Source organism: Muntiacus reevesi, chromosome 11, assembly GCF_963930625.1.
Source record: "Muntiacus reevesi chromosome 11, mMunRee1.1, whole genome shotgun sequence".
In the NCBI taxonomy this organism is placed as follows: domain Eukaryota; kingdom Metazoa; phylum Chordata; class Mammalia; order Artiodactyla; family Cervidae; genus Muntiacus; species Muntiacus reevesi.
In genome coordinates this window covers 24,121,790-24,143,497 of record NC_089259.1, presented here as the reverse complement: position 1 = coordinate 24,143,497, position 21,708 = coordinate 24,121,790, and the positions used below count along the sequence as shown (strand labels likewise).

The window sequence follows — 21,708 nt, the reverse complement described above, 5'->3', positions numbered from 1 at the left end:
GCTGATTGAGAGATTGGGATTGACGTGTGTCCTGTGTAAACAGCTAGTGGGAAGCTGCTGTATATAGCACAGGGAGCTCAGCCCAGTGCTCTGTGATGACCTGGATGTGGGGTGGAGGGGTGGGATGGGGTGGAGTGATGGGGTGGGAGGGAGGGGATATACATATACATAGAGCTGATTCACTTTGTTGTACAGCTGAAATTAACACAAGATTAAAAAGCAACTATACCCCAGTAAAAAATGTTTAAAAATCAGTTTCAAAAACAGTCACAAATTCTTCAGGGATGTGTTTGAGGAAATATATGTTACCATTTGAACATACTGGAGGGCTTGGCAAATCAAGGGAGGTCTTTCAGAAGGAAACAACATCTTGGGCTGAGGCTTAAAGGATAAGAAGAGCTTAACTAAGTCAGGATGATGAGGTAGAGGGTTAAGTTTGTAGCAGGCAGAGGAAATATCCCATACAGAGGACGAGAAATGAGACCAACATGGCAAGACCTTAGGATGTGAATAAGGGAATGGCAAGAGATAAAGAGTTAAAGCAGGTTCCATATCACTCAGGCTCTCTTAAGACAAATCAAATAGTTTCTGCTTTTTCCTAAGAGCTCTGAAAAGCTATGGCAAGATTTCAGTCAAGGAGATTTGCATTTTTAAAACATCAGGTCATAATATAGTAAGTTTAGGAGACTTTCAGGTAGTCTAAGATGGACATCCCCTATGCAATTTTCACACCATAGTGTCGGAGAGATTTTCTTATTGCAGTGTGGCCTTAGTTATGAGAAAGAAGATCTGAGTTATATGTTGACAGCAATGCAGAGTCATTCGTCATAAAATCATAGAGCACTAGAACTCCATCATTTTATAAATCAGAAGACCGAAGGGCAAGAAGCAACATAAGCTGCCAAGGTTGCAGAGTGACAGGTGATTCAGCGACCCAGAGTGACTCAGACCAGCCCCTCCTGACAGGATCCTGCCTCAAAAAACAGGGTCCAAAGGGTCTCAAAAGGGTTTCCACCTCAAAAGGGTTTCCAAAAAGTCGTGTTTCACAAAGAAAGAGAACAGTTGTGTTCAGAAGGGTCAAATTATTGACTTTTCTTTTCTTTTTTCTTTGCTCAGGAACCTTTCACAACCTTCTTCCTCAATGCAAATGATGGAAAATTTGACCATCCTAATCGAACTTTCTCGTCTGTCGCAAGGTCTTGGAGAACTAGTCAGAGAGACACTTCTGATGTAAAGGTAAGCTCTTTTATTTGTTGATATTAATTTCAAAATGCATTGAAATTTTGATTTAAGTGGGTGTATAAGATACTTTATTCTGCAGCTTTGTTCCATATTTTAAAAATTATGTGGTACACCTAAAAGGGACTTGAAAATAATTTTGAGTGCACAGAAAATGACTCAAGGTTCTTTTATATTATTCAGTTAAGATGTTTTTGTTATTTTTAAAAAATTCCCATCTAATTTAGATCAAATAATCGGTAGATGGAAAGAAAAGCCCATAAATTGCCTTTCCTGCTGTTAACTCAATATTTGGCCCATTCCAGAAAACACAGCAGGAATTGGATTTGACCTTAATGTGTCATATTGTTATAGCTTGCCCAGCTTAGGGTTTACGTAGCCTGGGGCAATTAATAAAGCATTAATGACAAGACCCATTTAAAATGTAGGCTTTTCTGTACAGCCTTAGCTTTTACTTGACTGTGCCTGGGGATACTACGCAACAATACACATTAGATTAAACCAACACACACACCATATCCTGGACCAGCCGGAGAGCAGAGTCATTTTAACAGTTGCTACTGCTTACCTATTGGTGAATATAAAGATGTATTTACTCCTTTACGTGGACTTTCATTTTTCAAAAAATAGTCTTATTCAAAACATTAAAATACATTTGTTCTTCATTTTCTTCCTCATTTTTTTCCGATAAGATTAAATGATCCAGTTATTACATAGGTATACGTTTCTTATTTTAATCTCTTTTTCTTCAAATTTTTCTCATCTCTTCCACTCATGCTGCTGAATATACAAATATTATAGTATCATTCCATTTAGTGTTTTAATCCAACAAAAGGTAGTGAATTAAAGTAAAAATTATCATTTACATATTTGTGCTTATCTATTGCAAACATTTTTTAAAGGCAGTTACAGTGTTACTGAACTACAAGAAATTGGATGAGTACAACTTTCATTTAGTTTCTTTCAAAGCAGAAAACAAAAGGAATGGATCCAAGTAATCTGTAGCATCTTTATGTGTCTTATTTGTTACTATCAGAGTTTGCATAAATGAATATTAGTTTATATGTACAATGTATTCACATTTGGAAATAGGATAATTTAACATGCATTCTTACTATATGAAACTCTGAAGGTCCATATTTTCCTTCTATCAAACTTATGATTTCACTAAGGAATCCAACTCTGAAAGATCCATAAACCATCATTTAAATTGATTTACAATGAATGATATCAAGAAGAGAATCCATTTCTTATTTAATAATTTTTTTGAGAATTAATATAAAATGGGGAGTCAGTAGCCTTCTAGAACTAACACAGTATCTTTAAAAAGCATTCAATAGCTATTTTAAATGTGAATTAAATATTCTTATCTATATTTTAAGGCTTTCTATCATATGTAAGATTATTAACTTTCTTAGTTCAGAGCTGTGTCCATATTATATCAAACTTTCAAGTGAAAATGCTTTTCTTGACACGATTTTCTTGACTCGACATCATCAGGAAACGGAAACTCGGTTTTTCAACTTAATTCAAACATTCACCCTCACAAGCCCACACACAAGTCAGTCATCCTAATTTATGTATGTAGGTAGAGTTTTAGGCTTTACCTTCTATCCTAAGAATTTTATTGATTCTTCTGATCACCAGATATCTCCCCTAGTTACATGTCAGTCTCAGGACCAGTGGTTTTATATTTCTAAAGAAAAATGCTTCTGCAGTATCTCCTAATGTAGATTTAAGGTCTTGTATAAAAGAGAACTAGGACAAAGGGAATGGTTTTATTCTCTCTTTGTTAGCGTCGTTCTTGTCCTGCGGTAATGAGCGCAAGCTGGGCAGAGAAGGAGCTGTGGTGAAGTGACCTCTCTGAAGAGAGGTCTTACAAGTTAAGTCAGACCAGTTCATTTTTACTTTTTTTTTTTATTTCTCTCCTCTAGCATAGTCTTGGTAACAATGACATTCAACTTACTGAAGTTCTTATACTAATTTTTCCTTAATGCCTTCAAAAGTTGTTATATTACTTTTGAATAGCTATGCAGATGTCAGAAAAGGGAGCTGTGACAAAATGTCATTAAGGTGACATAGTGTAAATTAATACAGTTAATGGAGGTGCTCACCACTGACTCATTGACCCATTATGAGCTCTTGTGGAATTAACGAATGCCAGGGCATCAATCTTTGGAAAAAAGGAAGAAAAGAGACGGCAGCTTTAAAACCTTGCAGTGAATTATATTAGAAAAGTGAAAACGTCTGGGTTAGATTTGATTTCACTAGGAAGCCATAAAATAGTATGCTCTCTCAGCAAAATATATTAAACTGGAATGTCAGATTTGATGCAATAGGTATACAATTATGATAGTGTTAATAGTGGTCTTCTATCATTCTAAGAAATACTTTCAAGTCCAATTTCTCAGCAGCTTGAACTTGTCATAAGCTTGTAAATTAGAAATTCTTTTTGAGGATATTTTCTTATTATTGAGGGACACGTATAATACTATTAACTGTACCATGGGGTTTTAGTATAGCTGTTAAAACATACTAGAAATCAAATTTACAAACACAAAATGCCTGTTGTAATATTCATCTTGCCACTTCTTTAATAATATTTGGTATCTTTCTGCACTATTTTTCATTTAGGAAATTTTAAACCACTTGGCCTCTTTCCTTAAAGAGAAGCTGATTAGCAGAAATCTATCAATGGGAAGAGAGTAAACAGAAGAGCTGTTATTTTAAGTAGGCAAGCTGGTGCCTTAAGTGACCCTGTAGGAGCGCACTTACCAGTTGTAACAGGGGAGTGCATTCTTCTCGAATGATTCTCAATAGTTTTCAGACAGGCTCTTTTCTTGGTTATTTGATACAGTCCTCAAAACAGTAGCATAAGGTAGAAATCATTATCCCTCTTCCATAAAGTAGGTTCACAGATGTTAAGTGACTTGCCTAAGTTCACACAGCAGGTAAAGAGGGAGCCAGAACTGGCCCTGAGGGCTGTTCGGCTATCCCCACTGCTCTGTCCGTTGGGTGGTCCACTGCTTTGGTTTTTCTGCATGATCTCACAATCATGCCCAGCCATAGCGGCTGGTGCTAAGTCTCTTCAGTCGTGTCCAACTCTGCGACCCTATGGACTGTAGTTCGCCAGGCTCCTCTGTCCATGAGATTCTCCAGGGGAGGATACTAGAATGGGTTGTCATGCCTTCCTGCAGGAGATCTTCCTGACCCAGAGATCAAACCAATGTCTCTGATGTCTCCTGCATTGGCAGGTGGGTTCTTTACCACTAGTGCCGCCTAGGAAGCCGGCCACATTGACTAGTTTGGAGTAATTGACTGATCAAGTCATACTCTAATCATTTATTGCTGTGTACAAACCACCCCTCAAAATTAGTGACTTAAAAAAATTTTTTTAATGCAATCATTTATTTTCTGAGTTCAGCAATAGAATAAGGTTCATCAGGTACAGCTTGTCCTTGATCCATGTGGGGTCAAATTGGTTGGCTCCTCTGGGTCTGAAAAGTTCAAGATGACTTCCCTCACATGCCTGGTGCCTTAGCAAGGATGGCTGGAGCTGATGGGGACTGGCTGGTCCTCTCTCTTTTTGTATAGTCTGTCTGGGAATACCATCACAATTTTTTTCATGGTGTCTCCCTACCAAGAGAATAAAAAACAGGAGCTGCAAAACCCACTTAATGCCTAGGCTTGGAAGTCACATACTGCTACCTCCATAGCATTGTTTTTGGCCAAAGCAAGTCACAGGGCCAGCCCAAGTCAAGGGACAGGATAAATGAGCTCCACTTCCCCATGAAGTGAGCAGCCAAGTCACACCTCAGAAGTCCATGGAGGTTGATGGGATTGTTGTGGTCAACTTTGAAAAAAATGTACTTAAGTCCTCTTTCCAGTCACAATTCACATTCCTCCTACAAACAAAATATACTCAGCTTATCCCCCACAGTCTCATCCCATTATTGGGTCAGGCTCAAAATCTAGTAGCTGATGGCCTTTACCAGGTCCAGATACACATGAGGTGCAGAAAATCCTAATTTGGAGATCTGGAAGATAAAAAGACAAGTATCCCATGTACTTTCAGCCCCCAGAGGTGAGACAGGAACAAGTAAACCTCAACAGATACTCTGTTCAGAAAGGGGGAAGTGTGGAAGGTACACAGCAACTCCTGGTCACAGAAAGTTGGGGCCAAACCCTCTTTTGCCCAAGTTGATGCAGCAACTTTAAAAACTTGTGGATTTTTTTCTGTGTATCAAATTATAGTTCACTATCATAAAAAAACTGTTGCTCACCAGTTCTTTCAAGAAGGATCATCCCTACTGCAGGCTGTGAATAGGATGCCCTTGGTCATGCTCATAAGAATCTTGGAATCCTTTTGTGTGGCCCAGTGGGCCTGCAAACCACCATCTTAAATTTTCCTGAACACTTAGAAAGGGTTTCACAGGTACCCTTTTACCTATGGCTATATTTTACTTACAGCACCTTAGTATATCCTTGTCTGAACTTTTTAATTTTGAGAATCTGACAAGATTGTCCTAGGCCCCTGTGTTTCTCTAAGTACTGCTTTAAATCTGAGCAGATTCTACCATAGCTCATAATACTTTATCCATGTACTAGTAAAGGAGCTTTCCCGGTAGCTCAGCAGTAAAGAATTCGCCTGCAATGCAGGAGATGTGAGTTCAGTCCCTGGGTTGGGAAGATCCCCTGGAGTAGGAAATGGCAACCCACTCCAGTATTCTTGTCTGAGAAAGCCTATGGACAGAGGAGCCTGACGGGCTTCAGTCCATCAATCAGGTCGGAAAAGAGTCGAACACAACTGAGCAACTAAACAACAACAAATACTATTAAAAGAAGCCAGTAGTTTGACATTCTGCTTAGAAATATCCTGAACCAGAAGCACAAGTTCTTTAGATCTTTTTCTGTCTTTGAAATGATTGCAGGCATGCATCAAGTTAGTTTTTCCCACACTGCAAACCATGCATTGATTTTCTCCTGCTTCCAATAGCAACTTCCTGACTGACCTGCCTCCAACAGTCTCCTCACCTCCTCACCTCCATCCTTCCAGCCTCTGCTTCCTGCCTGTCCCGAGGCCAGTGCGACATGTTTTTATTACTTCAGGACTCCACTCCAAGGCATTAATTTCTGTTTCAGTTTCCTATCACTGTGTAACAAATGACCCCAAACCCATCTCAAAACAACATCAACTGTTATTTACTGACCATCATGAAATTGGAGTTAAAGCTGAGCAGAAACCACTCGGGTCTGTGCTTCAGTGAGAGCTGAAGAAGCTTGGCCGGGCCAAGATGGCTTTATTCTCATGTTTTGTGCCTCATCTGAGCTGATGAAGTGGTCAGGGACTGTCCAGGACTGTCTGTCTGTCCATACAATCTTTCCAGTCATATGGCATCCACATGGTTTTATCTGATGGTTGGCTTCTCAGGAAACAAACGAGGAGGCTGCCAAGCCTCTTAAGTCTTAGGCATCTGTGGAAGCCCTGGGGTGTCATCCTGTCCCATTCTGTGTTGAAATTAGCCAGCCTGTTTTCAGAGGGAGGGATAATAGAGTCCACCTCTTTGTGGGAGGATTGGTAAAATGGACGTGCCAGATAGCAGGCAGGATGGGAGAGACTGTTACAGGGATGGTTGAAAAAAACTTTGTAAATTACTAATTCTCAGAAATTTGTAAGTTTCAGTTTGGTTTATACCATTCTGTTGAATCTGATTGTGCATTTGGACAAAACCAAAATCTGAAGTGCAAGTAACTTATATATCTGCTTAGCTTAGGTAACATATAAGTTAGTCTAAATATTTGATAAAAATGTTTAAACCATCTGAAATGTCTACATAGATATCCATTCAAACATACATATCCACTGGGTCCAGACCCAGTGACCCAGAGGAGTCAGGTGGAGAGGGAGGTGGGAGGGGGGATCGGGATGGGGAATACGTGTAACTCTATGGCTGATTCATGTCAATGTATGACAAAATCCACTGAAATGTTGTGAAGTAATTAGCCTCCAACTAATTTAAAAAAAAAAAAAGAATACAAAAAAAATTAAAATAAAATAAAATCTGAAAAAAAAAAAAAAAAACATAAAATATCCAAAGTGACAGAGCTTTAAAAATAAAAAAAAAAACCTGATTACAGGATATACTTTGATACTGGATAAACTATCAACTGAGTGAGTAGCTTCAAAAATGTGTTTTGCATAAAGCTATGAAATGTGTTGTTGCACACATGTAGCCCCCATTTAGTCCTCACATCCAAACTGTGATTTAGTTGCTGTCACCTCACAATTTTGTATATCAAGAGCTGTTTTTTTCTTAAAGCTTAAGAAACTTGCCCAGGTTGGCAAGAAGTCTGGATCTCAACTCAGAATGATTTGATCCCAATGCACAGAAAAGTCTCACCTGCCCACTGGAAGGGACGGTCCCCAAACCGCCAGCCTGCCAGCCTTCCCTTTCACTACAACTGGCTGGTACCCCTGAGGTGACTGCTTTAACCAACACAGTTTGAAAACCACAGCTTTCAAAACTTTTTACCACTATTTCATGGCAAAAATTCAGGATTTAATGAACATACCGCAATGAACTATTAATTTTTCATTCCAAATATATGTACTGAGTACCATTTTTATACATCAGGCACCATTCTTACAAGTCAGTGGTGAACAGGTGAGCAAGAGAGACAAGATCCTTTTCTATGGAATTTCCATCACAGTAGGACTCGGGAGCATAAGTAAATTTTTAAAAAAAGAAAGAAAAGGAGACTTGCTACACAGAAAATTAAAACAGAATGAAGTCATACAGAGTTGTTACTGCTTTAAAAGGAAAAACAGAATGTAAGCGCAGGGACCTGGATCTAATGTGTTTGGGCTTGGCTTCTCTTTATCACCTATTTGCAGTATAGTTATTAGCAAATCACTTAACTTCAGTGTTCATTTCTACGAAGTGGGAAGAACGAGGATACCTGCCTTAGGAAGATTTTGTGAAGATTAAGAGAAAGATGTGAAGTTCTTAGAACAGTGCATGACACAGTAAGATACAAATGATAATTCCTGCTGTTTCAAGATTGAATGACCAGATGTGACATTTCAGCCCTTGCTTGTCTTGGAGCCCAGACATAGTGATTATTATCTTCTTGGACCTAACATTTGAATCTCAATGATGAAACTCTCTTATTCATGAAATTTTTAAAAATAAACAAATGTTTTAAGCAATATAAATGTGAGCATAAATTATGTACGAATGCCTTGTATTTACGTATTAAATTTAAAATCAAAATGCTGTTTGAAACAAAATTTTAAAACAATAAAATCGAGGCATGAAAACTTGCACCCACTCAGCTACTTTGGCAACTTCTCTATAGACTTTTTGTGGTTTACTCTCTCTTTCTTCCCCTTCAGGGAAAAAAAGAAAAGAAAAGAAAAAAAAATTTCCCCAGCTCTGCAACTTTGGTCTTTTGGAGCTTCAAGGCTTTGCAAATATGCTGTGCCTCAGGAATTTTTCATATTGCTTTAAAATGTGTCTGTGTTTTTTGTTTTTTTTTAATCTGTATCCTAAAAAACCAAAAGTAACTGGCAGAGTGATTCGGGGACGGTTTCTTCATCCTGTCAAACGTCAAGCCACCAAGAGCTTACACCAACATCTTAGTTAACACCCTAATTTATGACCATGGTCTGGTCAGCCAGATGAGGACCAGAGTGGAGGAAATGTCTCACTTAAGGATCATCCCCAAGGCCCTGATGATCCTACTTTTTCATGATTGGCCGCAATTCAAGCCTTCCCAAGTGTTCCTGTCGAACCCTCCCTAAATAACCGTCAGGGTGGAGGTTCCTCAGCCTCACTTTGTTCTCTTTGGTGGCAGCCAGCTTCCAGCCCATTCTTTCTGGAGTGCTCACATTAAAATGAAAAGGACCTGGTCCTCCGCTTCTTCAGATTGGCTACAACTTTTCTGGCATTGTTAAAACCAACTTTTCCTAAAATTTTTTTTTTTTCAGTGGGTTTTGTCATACATTGATATGAATCAGCCATAGAGTTACACGTATTCCCCATCCCGGTCCCCCATCCCACCTCCCTCTCCACCCGATTCCTCTGGGTCTTCCCAGCCCACCAGGCCCGAGCACTTGACTCATGCCTCCCACCTGGGCTGGTGGTCTGTTTCATCACTTTTCCTAAATTTAAATTGGACTGTTTTCCACTTCTGAAACTTTCAGCATAACTAAAATAAACAAGGTAATGTTTTTTAAGCTTCAAAAGTTTCCTATCAGGAGGTGCAGATTTTATTTCTAGGTGCATCCTTTTTCTTTTGTTTAATCGAGTACTCCATTGGCTTTTTTCCTATCTTGAAGCATTCTTCCAACCATTTGCATATTCCCCAGAGGATTTCTAGTGATATTAAAATAACTTTGTCTAGCATCTTCAATAGTTTAATATTTAATGAGCACCTGCTGTGTACAGAGTATAGCTCCAAAAGCTGTGGGGGAGTCAACAAAATATAAACCTCACAACATTAGGCTCAAAATCTGCTTTGCCCAAATTGTTATTAATATAAAGTCCTAGGCTTCTTATGCCTTTGCAGATATAATTGAATGACATTCAGTGAAATATTAAATAGTATTACAGAGGCAAGTAGGTTAATGATAACCATATATTTTTTATGACCCTATTCCACAGGAAACAATGGAAAATAATATGTATGAAAAACATGAGAGCACAGAGACAGTTGAAGATAAACTGAAACTCTTTGGGCGGTCTAAATAAAAATATAAATCATGTTGCCATATCCATGTGGATGTACAGCATATCCCTCTTGGTCCTTAAGAAAGCTTATGTAGTCTAGTTCTGGACACAGAACATGAACACAAACATCCAACAAAAGACAGAAGGGAAATTCCTGACTTATGTGTTCCTCTTACATATAAATCACCCTCTACATGGAGCAACTGTGTGAGCTTTCATTCCTCTCCCCATTTGGGACCATTTGGGAGGCTCCTTCTACTCTGTATCATATATAAAACGGGTAACGTTCAAATAGCAGTGTTCTACATCTTGAACTAATTTCCCTCGTTTTCTCAAACAGTGAAAGCGTTAGCCGCTCAGTCGTATCCAACTGTTTGTGACCCCGTGGATTGTAGCCACCAGGCTCCTCTGTCCATGGAATTCTCCAGGCGAGAATACTGGAATGGGTAGCCATTCCCTTCTCCAGGGGATCTTCCCGACCCAGGGGTTGAACCCCGGTCTCCTGCACTGTAGGCAGATTCTTTACTGTCGGAGCCACCCTTTTTATATGCCTTTTTATATGCCTGAGCTCCCTCCTCTCCACCTTTATTCTTCACTTTGACTCTTACTGTCTTGCCTTAAAACAGACGTAACCATAGCAGTATCTCTTCTTTAAAATTATTGCAATACAAAATCCAAACAGCTTAGGTGGACATAAACCTTCCTTCATCATCTGACTCCATGTACCTCTTCCCCCATCTTGATCTGCCCCCTAGCATATCCTACACTCTGCCCATACTCAGTTCCTGCTGCTCCTTGGCAGTACTCTCTGCTGGTCCTCCTGCCCCTTCCTCCATCTTTATCAAACTCAATGTCCGATCTCCAGTGTAATCTTTTCTGACTTGCCCAGAGTTTCCTGCTCTATCCTTCCTGCTCCCTTGTACCTTGTTTGTACTTCTTTCATTATTATTGTGTATTGTGTATTATTGTGTATTGTAACCACCACTTCATATATCTGCCCCCACAGGCCAGAATATGAATCACTCAATGGTGAGGCCGTGTCTGTTCATTATTTGTTTTCTTAGTACCCATCACATCGTCTGTTATTCAAACTTTACTACGTGAATAAATAAATATTGGGGATTATGTAATGGGTTTTGGAGATTTCTGTTTAAATGGTTTAAATGGAAGAAATGGATTCTTAAAAGGCTAAGCTCTGCTTATAAAGAAAATTCATTTATGTGAATCTGTTCAAACTCTCATCATGCTGGAGAAATAAACATTACTATGTCTTTCTTATGGTTCACATTTATCATCATAAGAATGGATAAGGATCGATTTCTCACAGAGGATTTGCTCACATGATAACTCTCTTATGCTATAGCAGATAAATGTTGGTTTTAGTATGAGAATCCATAGAGAGAATGCTTATGTGTATGCATTTCTTGGACTGAGGAATCCAGTTTATTTGAAGACCTCAGAGTCTGTTCTGTTTTGTTTGTTTGCTTGCTTGCTTGCTTTGTTTTGTGGGGTTTTTATTTTCCTTTTTGTGGCTTGGGAGGGTTTGGGTTTTTTTAATGTTTTTATGCATCCCTGTGTATCCATAGTGAGATTCAAATTTTGGTTACTATGCCATCCATGTTGGATATGTTACTCAAATAAATGTTCTTATAATTTTCACAGTATAAAGTTAATTTAACCCTCATCTTGATATTTGTAAAGATTAGTAATTTTCGTGTTTTTGATGGTACACATAAAAACTGTAGTTTTTTGGTTTCATTTCCTGTAGTTGTTTTTTAAAAGAAAGGACAACAAAAACTTTTAAGGTTGTGAAATCAGTTTCTGTAGCATATTTATTCTAAATTTACACAAACCACATACTAGACATTGTGCATCAAACACAAGTTTGCCTTGAACCCAATTGTTAATGTCATATGTACATACATTAAGTAACACAAGTTGTCCTTGCATTCAACTTAAGAATTTACTATTCAAGTGGCATGTACTGAATATTTAAAACTTATTATGTTGCATTATCTCTTAATTTTCTTTAGTGGTAGGTATAAAAATAATTTATTTTGCCAAATTATAAAATGGAACTCTGAGTCTCTTCGTGAACATCATGTATTATAATTGCCAGTGGAGTGAAAAAGAAAAGTAGAAGATGCTACATGGTTTTTAAACAATATGAGCAATATTTTAAACTTTTTTTTTTAATTTTGGTATTTTAATAGTATTCAAAAAAGTGTGTTGAACAGCATAGACTTGTAGATACGGCTTTATATACTTATTTACTAATACTGTTGGGAACTATTGTTGATTCTGTAACCCATTTCTCTTAAGTAATCTGTGGCAAGATAAGATTGAAAATTTTATAAATTGTCAAGCATATTGTAGAAGAAAAATATCTTCTTTTCTTAGGCTCTTATCTGAAGAAAATTAAATGAAGAATAGAATCAAGTAGTAAAATACCGGATTTAAGTGAAGAAATTAATTCTGTTATATAGTTTTTATAAATTAATACTTCTGTTCAACTGATTTTTAAAGTGGTTTAATATGCTACATTTTTTATTCCTGGCAGGAACTAATTCCAGAATTCTATTACCTTCCGGAGATGTTTGTCAACAGTAATGGATATAACCTTGGAGTCAGAGAAGATGAAGTGGTGGTAAATGATGTTGATCTTCCCCCTTGGGCAAAAAAACCTGAAGACTTTGTACGAATCAACAGGATGGTAAGAACAATTTTGTTTTTTCTTCATCAGTCACAAGAAAGTAAAAAATATTCTGTAGTTTTATTATGTTTTTAGCTATTAACAAATTTTCATTTAACATCTATAAATACAAGGTTAATTTTTTGAGAAGAAAGAAAGGATTTTACAGTTGTCTTTAGACAGTTTCTTTATTGTAAAGTGCATTTTCCTTTCATGAGGACTAATAAAGGAATGGTAATTCAGTTATTTTTGCTCCCTTAGGAGGAGACAATCAGATGAGCATCTGTTGACTAATGCAACATATTCTAAAATGCTTGACGTTAATGCCCATTCCTTATTTTTGTCTACTGGCTGTATCTGTTCTCTTTCTTCACTCATAAAATATTCAAAACAAAATAGTGTACATTTAGAACATACTTGTCTGTGAGAAATTGTAAGCTGTGAAACATATCTTAAAGTATCATACACTTGACTTTAAGAGAACACTCATACTGTAAACGTTCTTAGACAGAAAATGCCATTGCTTTTTAAATCTGTATGACAGATGTCTGGTGTAAAAGAATGTGTAGATATTGATAGAATGTTTGCATGTGGTTATTTTATAGATTTTAGTATATTTATCCATATTTAAGTAGATTTTAGTCTCAGTGTGGTTTTGCTATATGGAATGAACTGTTTTACCTAACAGCCTCTCTAGTGTTCTTGTTCTGGTTCTTGGCCAATTGAAGAATTAGATCAATAAACTCAATGACCTAAAATATATTTTTAACCCTGTTTCACTCCCAGTTTTTTCCAGCTATCCCATAAATATGTTTTATTTTGTTTTGACAGTATATTTATTTGAATTAGAATTCAAATAATGCCCACATATTACAGTGGATCTCACATATCCCCGAGTCCCTTCTTTTGTAAGAGCTGTGTAATTCACATATATCACACAGATATAATTCATATACCATGCAAGTCAACCATTTAAAGTTTAAAAAAAAAAAACGGGTTTTAGTCTACTCATAGAGTTCCACAACCACCACCACAGTCAATTATGAACATTTTTATTATCCTGTAAAGAAACCCAGTTCCCTTTAGCATCCTCACAATTTCCCCATTCTTCCAACCAGCCCTTGGCAACCACTAATCTACTTTCTGTCTCTATAAAGATTTGCCTTTTCCGGATATTTTGCATAAACAGGATCAGAAAGTATATGATCCTTTGCTCTACCCTACCCCTGATTTTTTTTTCTTTGTTTTTTTCCTACCCCTGATTTTATGTCTCTTTTTGTCACTGTCAGTCACATGCTTCCTTCAATTTTAGAGCTATCTTTTCTGTCTCCAAGAAATATTTTACTTTCAGTATACTTATTCTAGAAAGTTGGTACTGAGGCAGTAGACTCAGTTTAAAGACTCGTTTAACCTATCTTTAAAGTTACTAAATAGATAATCTATACTCTAGTCTCATCCTGAGGTAATATCTTGTACACATGCATGTGTGCTCAGTCATGTCCGACTGCTTGTGACCCCGTGGACTGTAGCCTGCCAGGCTCCTCTGTCCATGGGATTTTCCAGGCAAGAATACTAGAGTGGGTTGCCATTTCCTTCTCTAGGGGATCTTCCTGACCCAGAGATGGAACCTGTGTCTCCTGCATTGGCAGGCAATTTCTTCACCATTGAGCCACCTAGGAAGTGAGGTGATATCATGTAGTACCTAAATTTTTTGTAGTATTTCTCTTACTTCTCAATCTATAAATTGGTACTTTTGGATATATGTTGTAATTTTACAACATATACTATCTTCTTGAGCCATAGATTTATCTCTTCAGTTTATCTTTTTAATGTGAAGGATTTATACTTTAGCGATGTGTATTTCTAAGAATCTATGCTTATCTTTAGAACAGGTAGTCCATTGTTACCACAGTATTCTTACATACTTGAATTTGTTATTGTCGTCATTTAGTTGCTAAGTTGTGTCTGACTCTTTTGTGACCCTGTGGTCTGTAGCCACCAGGCTCCTCTGTCCATAGGATTTCCCAGGCAAGAATACTGGAGTGGGTTGCCATTTCCTTTTCCAAGGGATCTTTCTGATTCAGGGATCAAACTCATGTCTCCTGCATTGCAGGTGGATTCTTTACCACTGAGCCACCAGGGAAGCCCCACATACTTAAATATTGACTATGATATCAGTGTAAAGATACTATATCTACAAATTCAACCCTAGAACCCACTGTGTACTGAGTGGTGTCCGAGTTGAGTGATTCTCAGTTTCTCAGTCATATCTGCCCTGGTGGCTGCAGTAGTATTTAGTCACCAGATATTTGCTGAGTGAATCACATAGGGATAGTAAGGATTTTAGCATACTGTCTAGTTAGATCCAAACTAGTGAAGTAAAACAAATCTTTCACTCAGGCAAGCAAAGTAGCAAAAATTGTTGGACCACTTTTCTCTTTCTCATGATGTTGATTGAACTGATTGAACACAGGTTTTTATGTGGGCACTGATAATTAATAAGTGCCAGGTGTTTATATTAGAGAGAGATTGACTTAGGGTTTAAAAGTTCCCTGGCTGTGGAATTTAAGCTCTGCCATTTACTAGCTTCATTGCCCTGAGCAAATTATGAGATATCTTTTGTCCTCACATGTCTCATCTGTAAGGTGGGAATACCTTATATATGGTTTTTTTTTAATTTAAAAAAAGCATTATTTATCATAAATTTACTTGTACAATTTAATGATTTTAATATATTTACAGAGTTGTGTGACCATCACCAAAATCTAATTTTAGAACATTGCTTTTACCCCAGAAAGAGCCTGTGCCACCCCCAACCCCAGACAGCCATTAATCTTTTTTCACTTTCCTTGATTTGCCTCTTCTGGATATTTTACTGAAATAGACCCATACAATATGTGTTATTTTGTGTTTGACATCTTTCACTTAGCGTAGTTTTTGAGGTCCATCCATGTTGTAGTGTATATCAATTCTTTGTTCCTCTTCTTCGTAACAATGCTCCACATTTTGTTTATCCATTCATCAGTTAATTAACTTTTGGGTTCTTTCCACTTCTGGGCTGTTAGGAACAATGCTACTATGAGCATTCCAATGGACGTCTCTATATGAACAAGTTTTTGTCCTTCCTTTGGGGTTTATAGCCAGCAATAGAATTGCTCAGTTCAGTTCAGTTCAGTCACTCAATCGTGTCCAACTATTGGTGACCCGACGGACTGCAGCACGCCAGGCCTCCCATCACCAACTCCTGGAACTTGCTAAAACTCATGTCCATCAAGTCGGTGAGGCCATCCAGCCATCTCATCCTCAGTAATCCCCTTCTCCTCCTTCCTTCAATTTCTCCCAGCATCAGGGTCTTTTCCAGTGACTCAGTTCTTCACATCAGGTGGCCGAAGTATTGGAGTTTCAGCTTTAGCGTGAATCCTTCCAATGAATATTCAGGGATGATTTCCTATAGGATTGACTGCTTGGATCTCCTTGCAGTCCAGGGGATTCTCAAGAGTCTTCTCCAACACCACAGTTCAAAACTATCAATTCTTTGGCACTCAGCTTTCTTTATAGTCCAGCTCTCACATCCATACGTGACTACTGGGAAAACCATAGCTTTGACTAGATGGACCTTTGTTGACCAAGTAATGTCTCTGCTTTTTAGTATGCTGTCTAGGTTGGTCATAGCTTTGCTTCCAAGGAGCAAGTGTCTTTTCATTTCATGGCTGCAGTCACCATCAGCAGTGATTTTGGAGCCCATTATATCTACTACTGTGGGCAAGAATCCCTTAGAAGAAATGGAGTAGCACATAGTCAACAAAAGAGTATGAAATGTAGTACTTAGGTGCAATCTCAAAAATGAGAAAATGATCTCTGTTTGTTTCCAAGACAAACCATTAAATTTCACAGTAATCCAAGTCTATGCCCCAACCAGTAATGCTGAAGAAGCTGAAGTTGAACAGTTCTATGAAGACCTACAAGACTTTATAGAACTAACACCCAAAAAAGATGTCATTTTCGTTATAGGGGACTGGAATGCAAAAGTAGGAAGTCAAGAGATAACTGGAATAACAGGCAAATTTGACCTTGGAGTACAAAATGAAGCAGGGTAAAGGCTAATAGAGTTTTGCCAAGAGAACGCACTGGTCATAGGAAACACCCTCTTCCAACAACACAAGAGAAGACTTTACACATGGACATTACCAGATGGTCAGTACAGAAATCAGACTGATTATATTCTTTGCAGCCAAAGATGGAGAAGCTCTATACAGTCAGCAAAAACAAGACCAGGAGCTGACTGTGGCTCAGATCATGAACTCCTTATTGCAAAATTCAGACTTAAAATGCAGAATTGCTGAGTCATGTGTTAAATTTATGTTTAGCTATATAAGAAATTAGCTGTTTGCAAAGTGATTGTGTATCTTACATTCCTACTAGCAATGTATGACTGTTCTAGTTCCTCCATATCCTCTTCAACACTTGTTATTTTCTGAATACAGTGCTTCTTCAAAATAAATCTATTTAATATTCACTGTAAACATAATATCAACCTTAATGTTCAGTGTACTAGGAACTAGAAGGATTGTGTATAATATGGTAAGGTAACTATTTCTCAAACATTTGCTTTCTCTCTCCAAAAGAATAAGTTTTATAACTAAAATATGAGAAATAAATCATGTGCATTTCTGAAAATGGCATAAAACATTTTTATGATAAGTAATAAGTTCCAGTTCACAGGTAGCTCAGTGGTAAAAAAAAATCTGCCTGCTAATGCAGGACATGCAAGAGACTCGGGTTCAATGGCTGGGTTGGGAAGATCCCCTGGAGGAGGAAATGACAACCCACTCCAGTATTCTTGCCTGGAGAATCCCATGGACAGAGGAGCCTGCCGGGCTACAGTTCGTAGTGTCACAAAGAAGCAAATAAAACTGAGCACACAATAAGTTCCAACTCGGTTTCTTGAAGAAATGAAAGAAGCAAAGCACCATATTTTTTCTCTATTCAAAAGCAGTTCTTGGTATCTTTTAAGCATTAATGAATTTCATAAGGCTTGTGAACTAAACCTATTCTCCATAGAATGAAAGACTTTACACAAAATTCTGCTCATTTGGGGAAGTCAAGCTGCCTGCATCTGGGTTCCCGGAGGCACGAGCAGGCAGTGCCAGGCTGAATCAGTCCTGTATAGGAGGTGCCTAGCCAGCACGTAATAGGTGGCCTGAGAAGGGTTATTCTTTGGGTCTGCTTTACGTGGGCTTTCCTTGAAGGGTGGAGAGGGAAAGCCCCCACACGCATCAGCAAGATTCTGCGTCTGTGGCCGCCATTCCTGGTGTGTCGGAATTGAGCCAAAGGCCAGACGCAAGCCTGCTGCCTCTGGGGAGATTCTTAATGCATCAGAGCTATCAAAAAGACACCTTCCAAGGGTAGCTGGTGTGTCTAACAACTGCTGTCCTGTCTCAGGGTCTCCTGTACTGCTTTTCTTTAAATTGATGTTTTCCTTCACAGCATCCTGTTCATAATCTCCTTTGCTCCAACTTCTGGTCCATTTTCCCATCATACTGATGGGAAATGATCATACTGATACTATGAAGAAATAGTCATCTGTGTTAAAACTGGAAAACGTAACCAGCTATTTACCTCTCTTCTTTTTTGCTGAAGAAATATTTGCTTTATGAATCTTTCTATAATATATAAAGCCTGGGTGGTAATGTAAAATATAGAAGTATTTAAAGTTTCATGAGTTTTCCATGAATTCTATGAATACAACATTCATTTTTTAGTATTATTTTGTAACATTAAAAGTTTCTATCTTTATACTGGCTCTGAAGCTCATGCAGGATTTAGTACTTATGAAATGGGTTTAGAGAAAATGTGCTTTAGTATATTTATAACTTGGACTGGGATTATCTTCAGTGATTTGAAGGAGTTCTTTGTAATGAGCCTCAGGTAAAAAATGAAAATGTCATATAGCCCAAAGAAATGACACTCACAGTACCACAAAAGGCCTTCAGCTCTTGTGTGGATTAATATTCTGCATTCATACAAAGGAGCATTCCCTCCGTCTTCAATCAGGCTGTTGTTAACAACTTCAAGGCAAAGTAGACAAAAATAATGTTGTAAAAAGAGATATCATTGATTATAAATGATCAGTTTCATTATTCTATGCCAGCAATTAAAAAGGCATTTGATGCATTTGTAGAAGTCTTTACATCCTGACAGCTTTATTTCCTTTTCTTATTTTTTTTAAATGAAGCAGTATTTGGATTTTTTAATGATATATTTCTTTTAGTCCATTTTTTTAGTTATAATTGATTGCAGTTGTTTATATTTTGTAAATACGGTGACAAGCTTTGTGTTTCACTGAAGAACTGTGACATTCAAAATTTGGCTTCATTAGCAAACCTGGAAGAGTCATAGAGACACTCTGAGTAGGCATTTCAATAAATTCTCAGTGCATGGAGTTCATACATCAAGAATCGGTTTAATTTATCCACATGAAGCTAGGCTGATTGCAACCGACACACTCATGAAACATTAATAAAGCACTGCATTCAGTTCTAACATGATTATAATCTGACCTCCTCACAAAGGGCAGAAATAGAAAGTATCTCTGATAACATTACCCTAATGCTGGGTTCATCAATCATAATCTGCCCTTTCTTAAACTTTGTCTTAGAAGAAGGGCTTCCATGGATGTGCACTGCTGACCTCCCCAGCCCGCCACTCAGCGCGATCCAGGTTCTGTTTGCAGAGCAGGCCGGTGCACTGAGGCAAAGAGCGCAATGCCATGGCGTTTTCCTTTGCATGTGTCACATCCTTTACAAAGTGTCTTTTGTAATAGGTGAAGATCGGCATTTAGGGTATATTGTACCTTGCTCGAAATGAAGTTTAGCAAATAACATAACATAAGAATTACTGGCAGTCTTGAAAAATAGATAGGGCTTCCCTAGTGGCTCAGTCAGTTAAGAATCTGCCTGCAATGCAGGACACCCAGGCTCAATCCCTGGGTCAAAAGATCCCCTGGAGAAAGGAATGGTAACCCACTCCAGTATTCTTGCCTGGGAAACGCCATGAACAGAGGAGCCTAGTAGAACCTACAGTCCATGGGTTGCAAAGAGTCGGACATGATTTAGTGACTAAACCAGCACCATTGTGATAGTTATATTGTGTGTGAGCGCCCACCCTGCCACTTGTTAGCCAGGACACTCTGGACGAATAGGGTATCCTTATCCCTCGGAGCATCCTTATCTCTGAAACTGGGGATTTGCGGGTCATGTAACCTTTGTTGAGAGCCAGTTCTGAACAAGGATGGAAAACACAGAGAAGATGTGGTCATGAATCGTACTCTAAATCAGGCTAGAGTAAAGTAGAGGGATCCCTTCATTGACCCCAGTCTTCACACTGCCCTGGGCTCTGGAGATACAAGCGTGAGCAGCAGAGGCAGTGGCCATTCAGAAGCTCACCCTCTGGCTAGGAACTCACACGAGGAAACACACAGGCTCAGTCAGTGCTCAGCCAGCAGGTAACTACGAAAGCTCCAGGTGCTATTTTGCATGTTTGGGGTATAGTAACAGTGAACAGAGAGAGATCTCTGCCCTCATCGAGCTTCCTCTTGACCAAAGAGAGATGGGTGATAAACAGAAATTAATAAGAAGTATCTGGTATTTTCGCAGGTGATCAGTACTGTGGAAAAAAAGAAGTAGTGCAAAGCAAAGGGATCAGAAATATGGAAGTGGATGTCAGATTTTACCTGTGTTCCAAAAGTATCTCTCAGGCTGCAGTTCTGGGGATGAACTGTTGAGGCACAGGGTAGCTTCATCACACCTGTTAGGAGGTCCTGGGAGAGGGGGTAGTGACTTGGGCTGGCGTGGTGGCCGTGAGGGTAGTAAGAAGCTGATCAGCTCCAGAGAATTTTTAAGTTAGAGACAACAGTTTCCCTCTGCAACTTCCTCGCAGTGGCCATTTTCCTCCAGATTTCTCTAGTCCCACAGAGTCAGATAAAGAAAGGTTGGAGGCCAGGTGTACAGACTCATGATGGCTAGAGCAGCAAAGAGACAGCCACTGCATTTTGGTGCTTTTTTCTAGGATGGGGGAAGGGGAGAATGGGGGAGGGTGGTTAGTGCCTATCAGTTTTAACAGAAATTTGAGCGTCAGGAAAAGCCCAAGTCAACATGTTTATCTTCTACCAAATTGTGGTCTTTTTTAAGTACATGCCTTTATTTATCCATCTGTATATCCTCCAAGGCTGGCGCCTAGCATGCAGTAGGTGGCCTGTAGGTTGGGACGGGGCTCACTTTGATTATTTGCATTTCAGTGGGATGTGCTGGAGGTCAGAGATCTTGCCTTGTTTATCAAAGTCTCCCTGGGGACACTTCCTGGTGCATAAGAGGTGCTCCATATGGAATGAATAAATGATGAGTGAATGAATGGTCCCCCCCCCCCGTTTGAGATCTTCTTCCTTCAGATGCCCTTACAGTTCACTTCCTTCTTGTAGTCCTTAATTGTCACAAACTCGAGGACACTTTCTGTGACTACCTGCTCTAAATCAGAATCCGCTTCCCATGCATACGTATCTCTTGACTTTCTTTTTCCCTTAACATTTATCACCTCTCGACATACTCTCCAACTCACTAATAATCTTGGGCTTGGTCAGTCTCTTTCTCTCTGCCAAGGATTTTGACTCGAATCCTAAGATCTGCAGTAGTGTCTGGCACATCACAGATCATCTGTCAGTATTTGTTGAATGAATGAATGAATGAATTTCCCACTCACCCTCACTTCCTGACACTCCTTCCTTCTTTTTGTGACCAACACATCTTTCCCATAGTTTAAATAGTCACCCAGTAAATATTTATTATTTAATGCTGAGTTAGGAGCTATAGGAAATGGAATAGAAGCTTTAGATACAGTCTCTACATTCCAAATGCTTAGATTCTAATTGAGGATGTAGTGTGGCCTCTTTGAAACAATTAAGTGTTAATCAGTAATAACCCCATTCCTTTGTCTAGCACTTTACAATTTATATGCAAATTGATTTTCACAAGTAAATTTGTGTACATTATT

General features: G+C 38.5%; 1 protein-coding gene across 7 annotated transcripts in view; it reads left to right on the top strand.

Moving 5' to 3' along the window:
• NBEA (neurobeachin) overlaps window positions 1-21,708 on the top strand; it is a 652,386-nt gene that overhangs the window by 581,768 nt on the left and 48,910 nt on the right. For all 7 annotated transcript variants that reach the window (XM_065901711.1, XM_065901709.1, XM_065901706.1 and 4 more), the window contains 2 exons: window positions 1,117-1,236; window positions 12,532-12,684. In XM_065901711.1, the coding sequence (XP_065757783.1) occupies window positions 1,117-1,236; window positions 12,532-12,684 (273 nt within the window). The remainder of the gene's footprint in view (window positions 1-1,116; window positions 1,237-12,531; window positions 12,685-21,708) is intronic.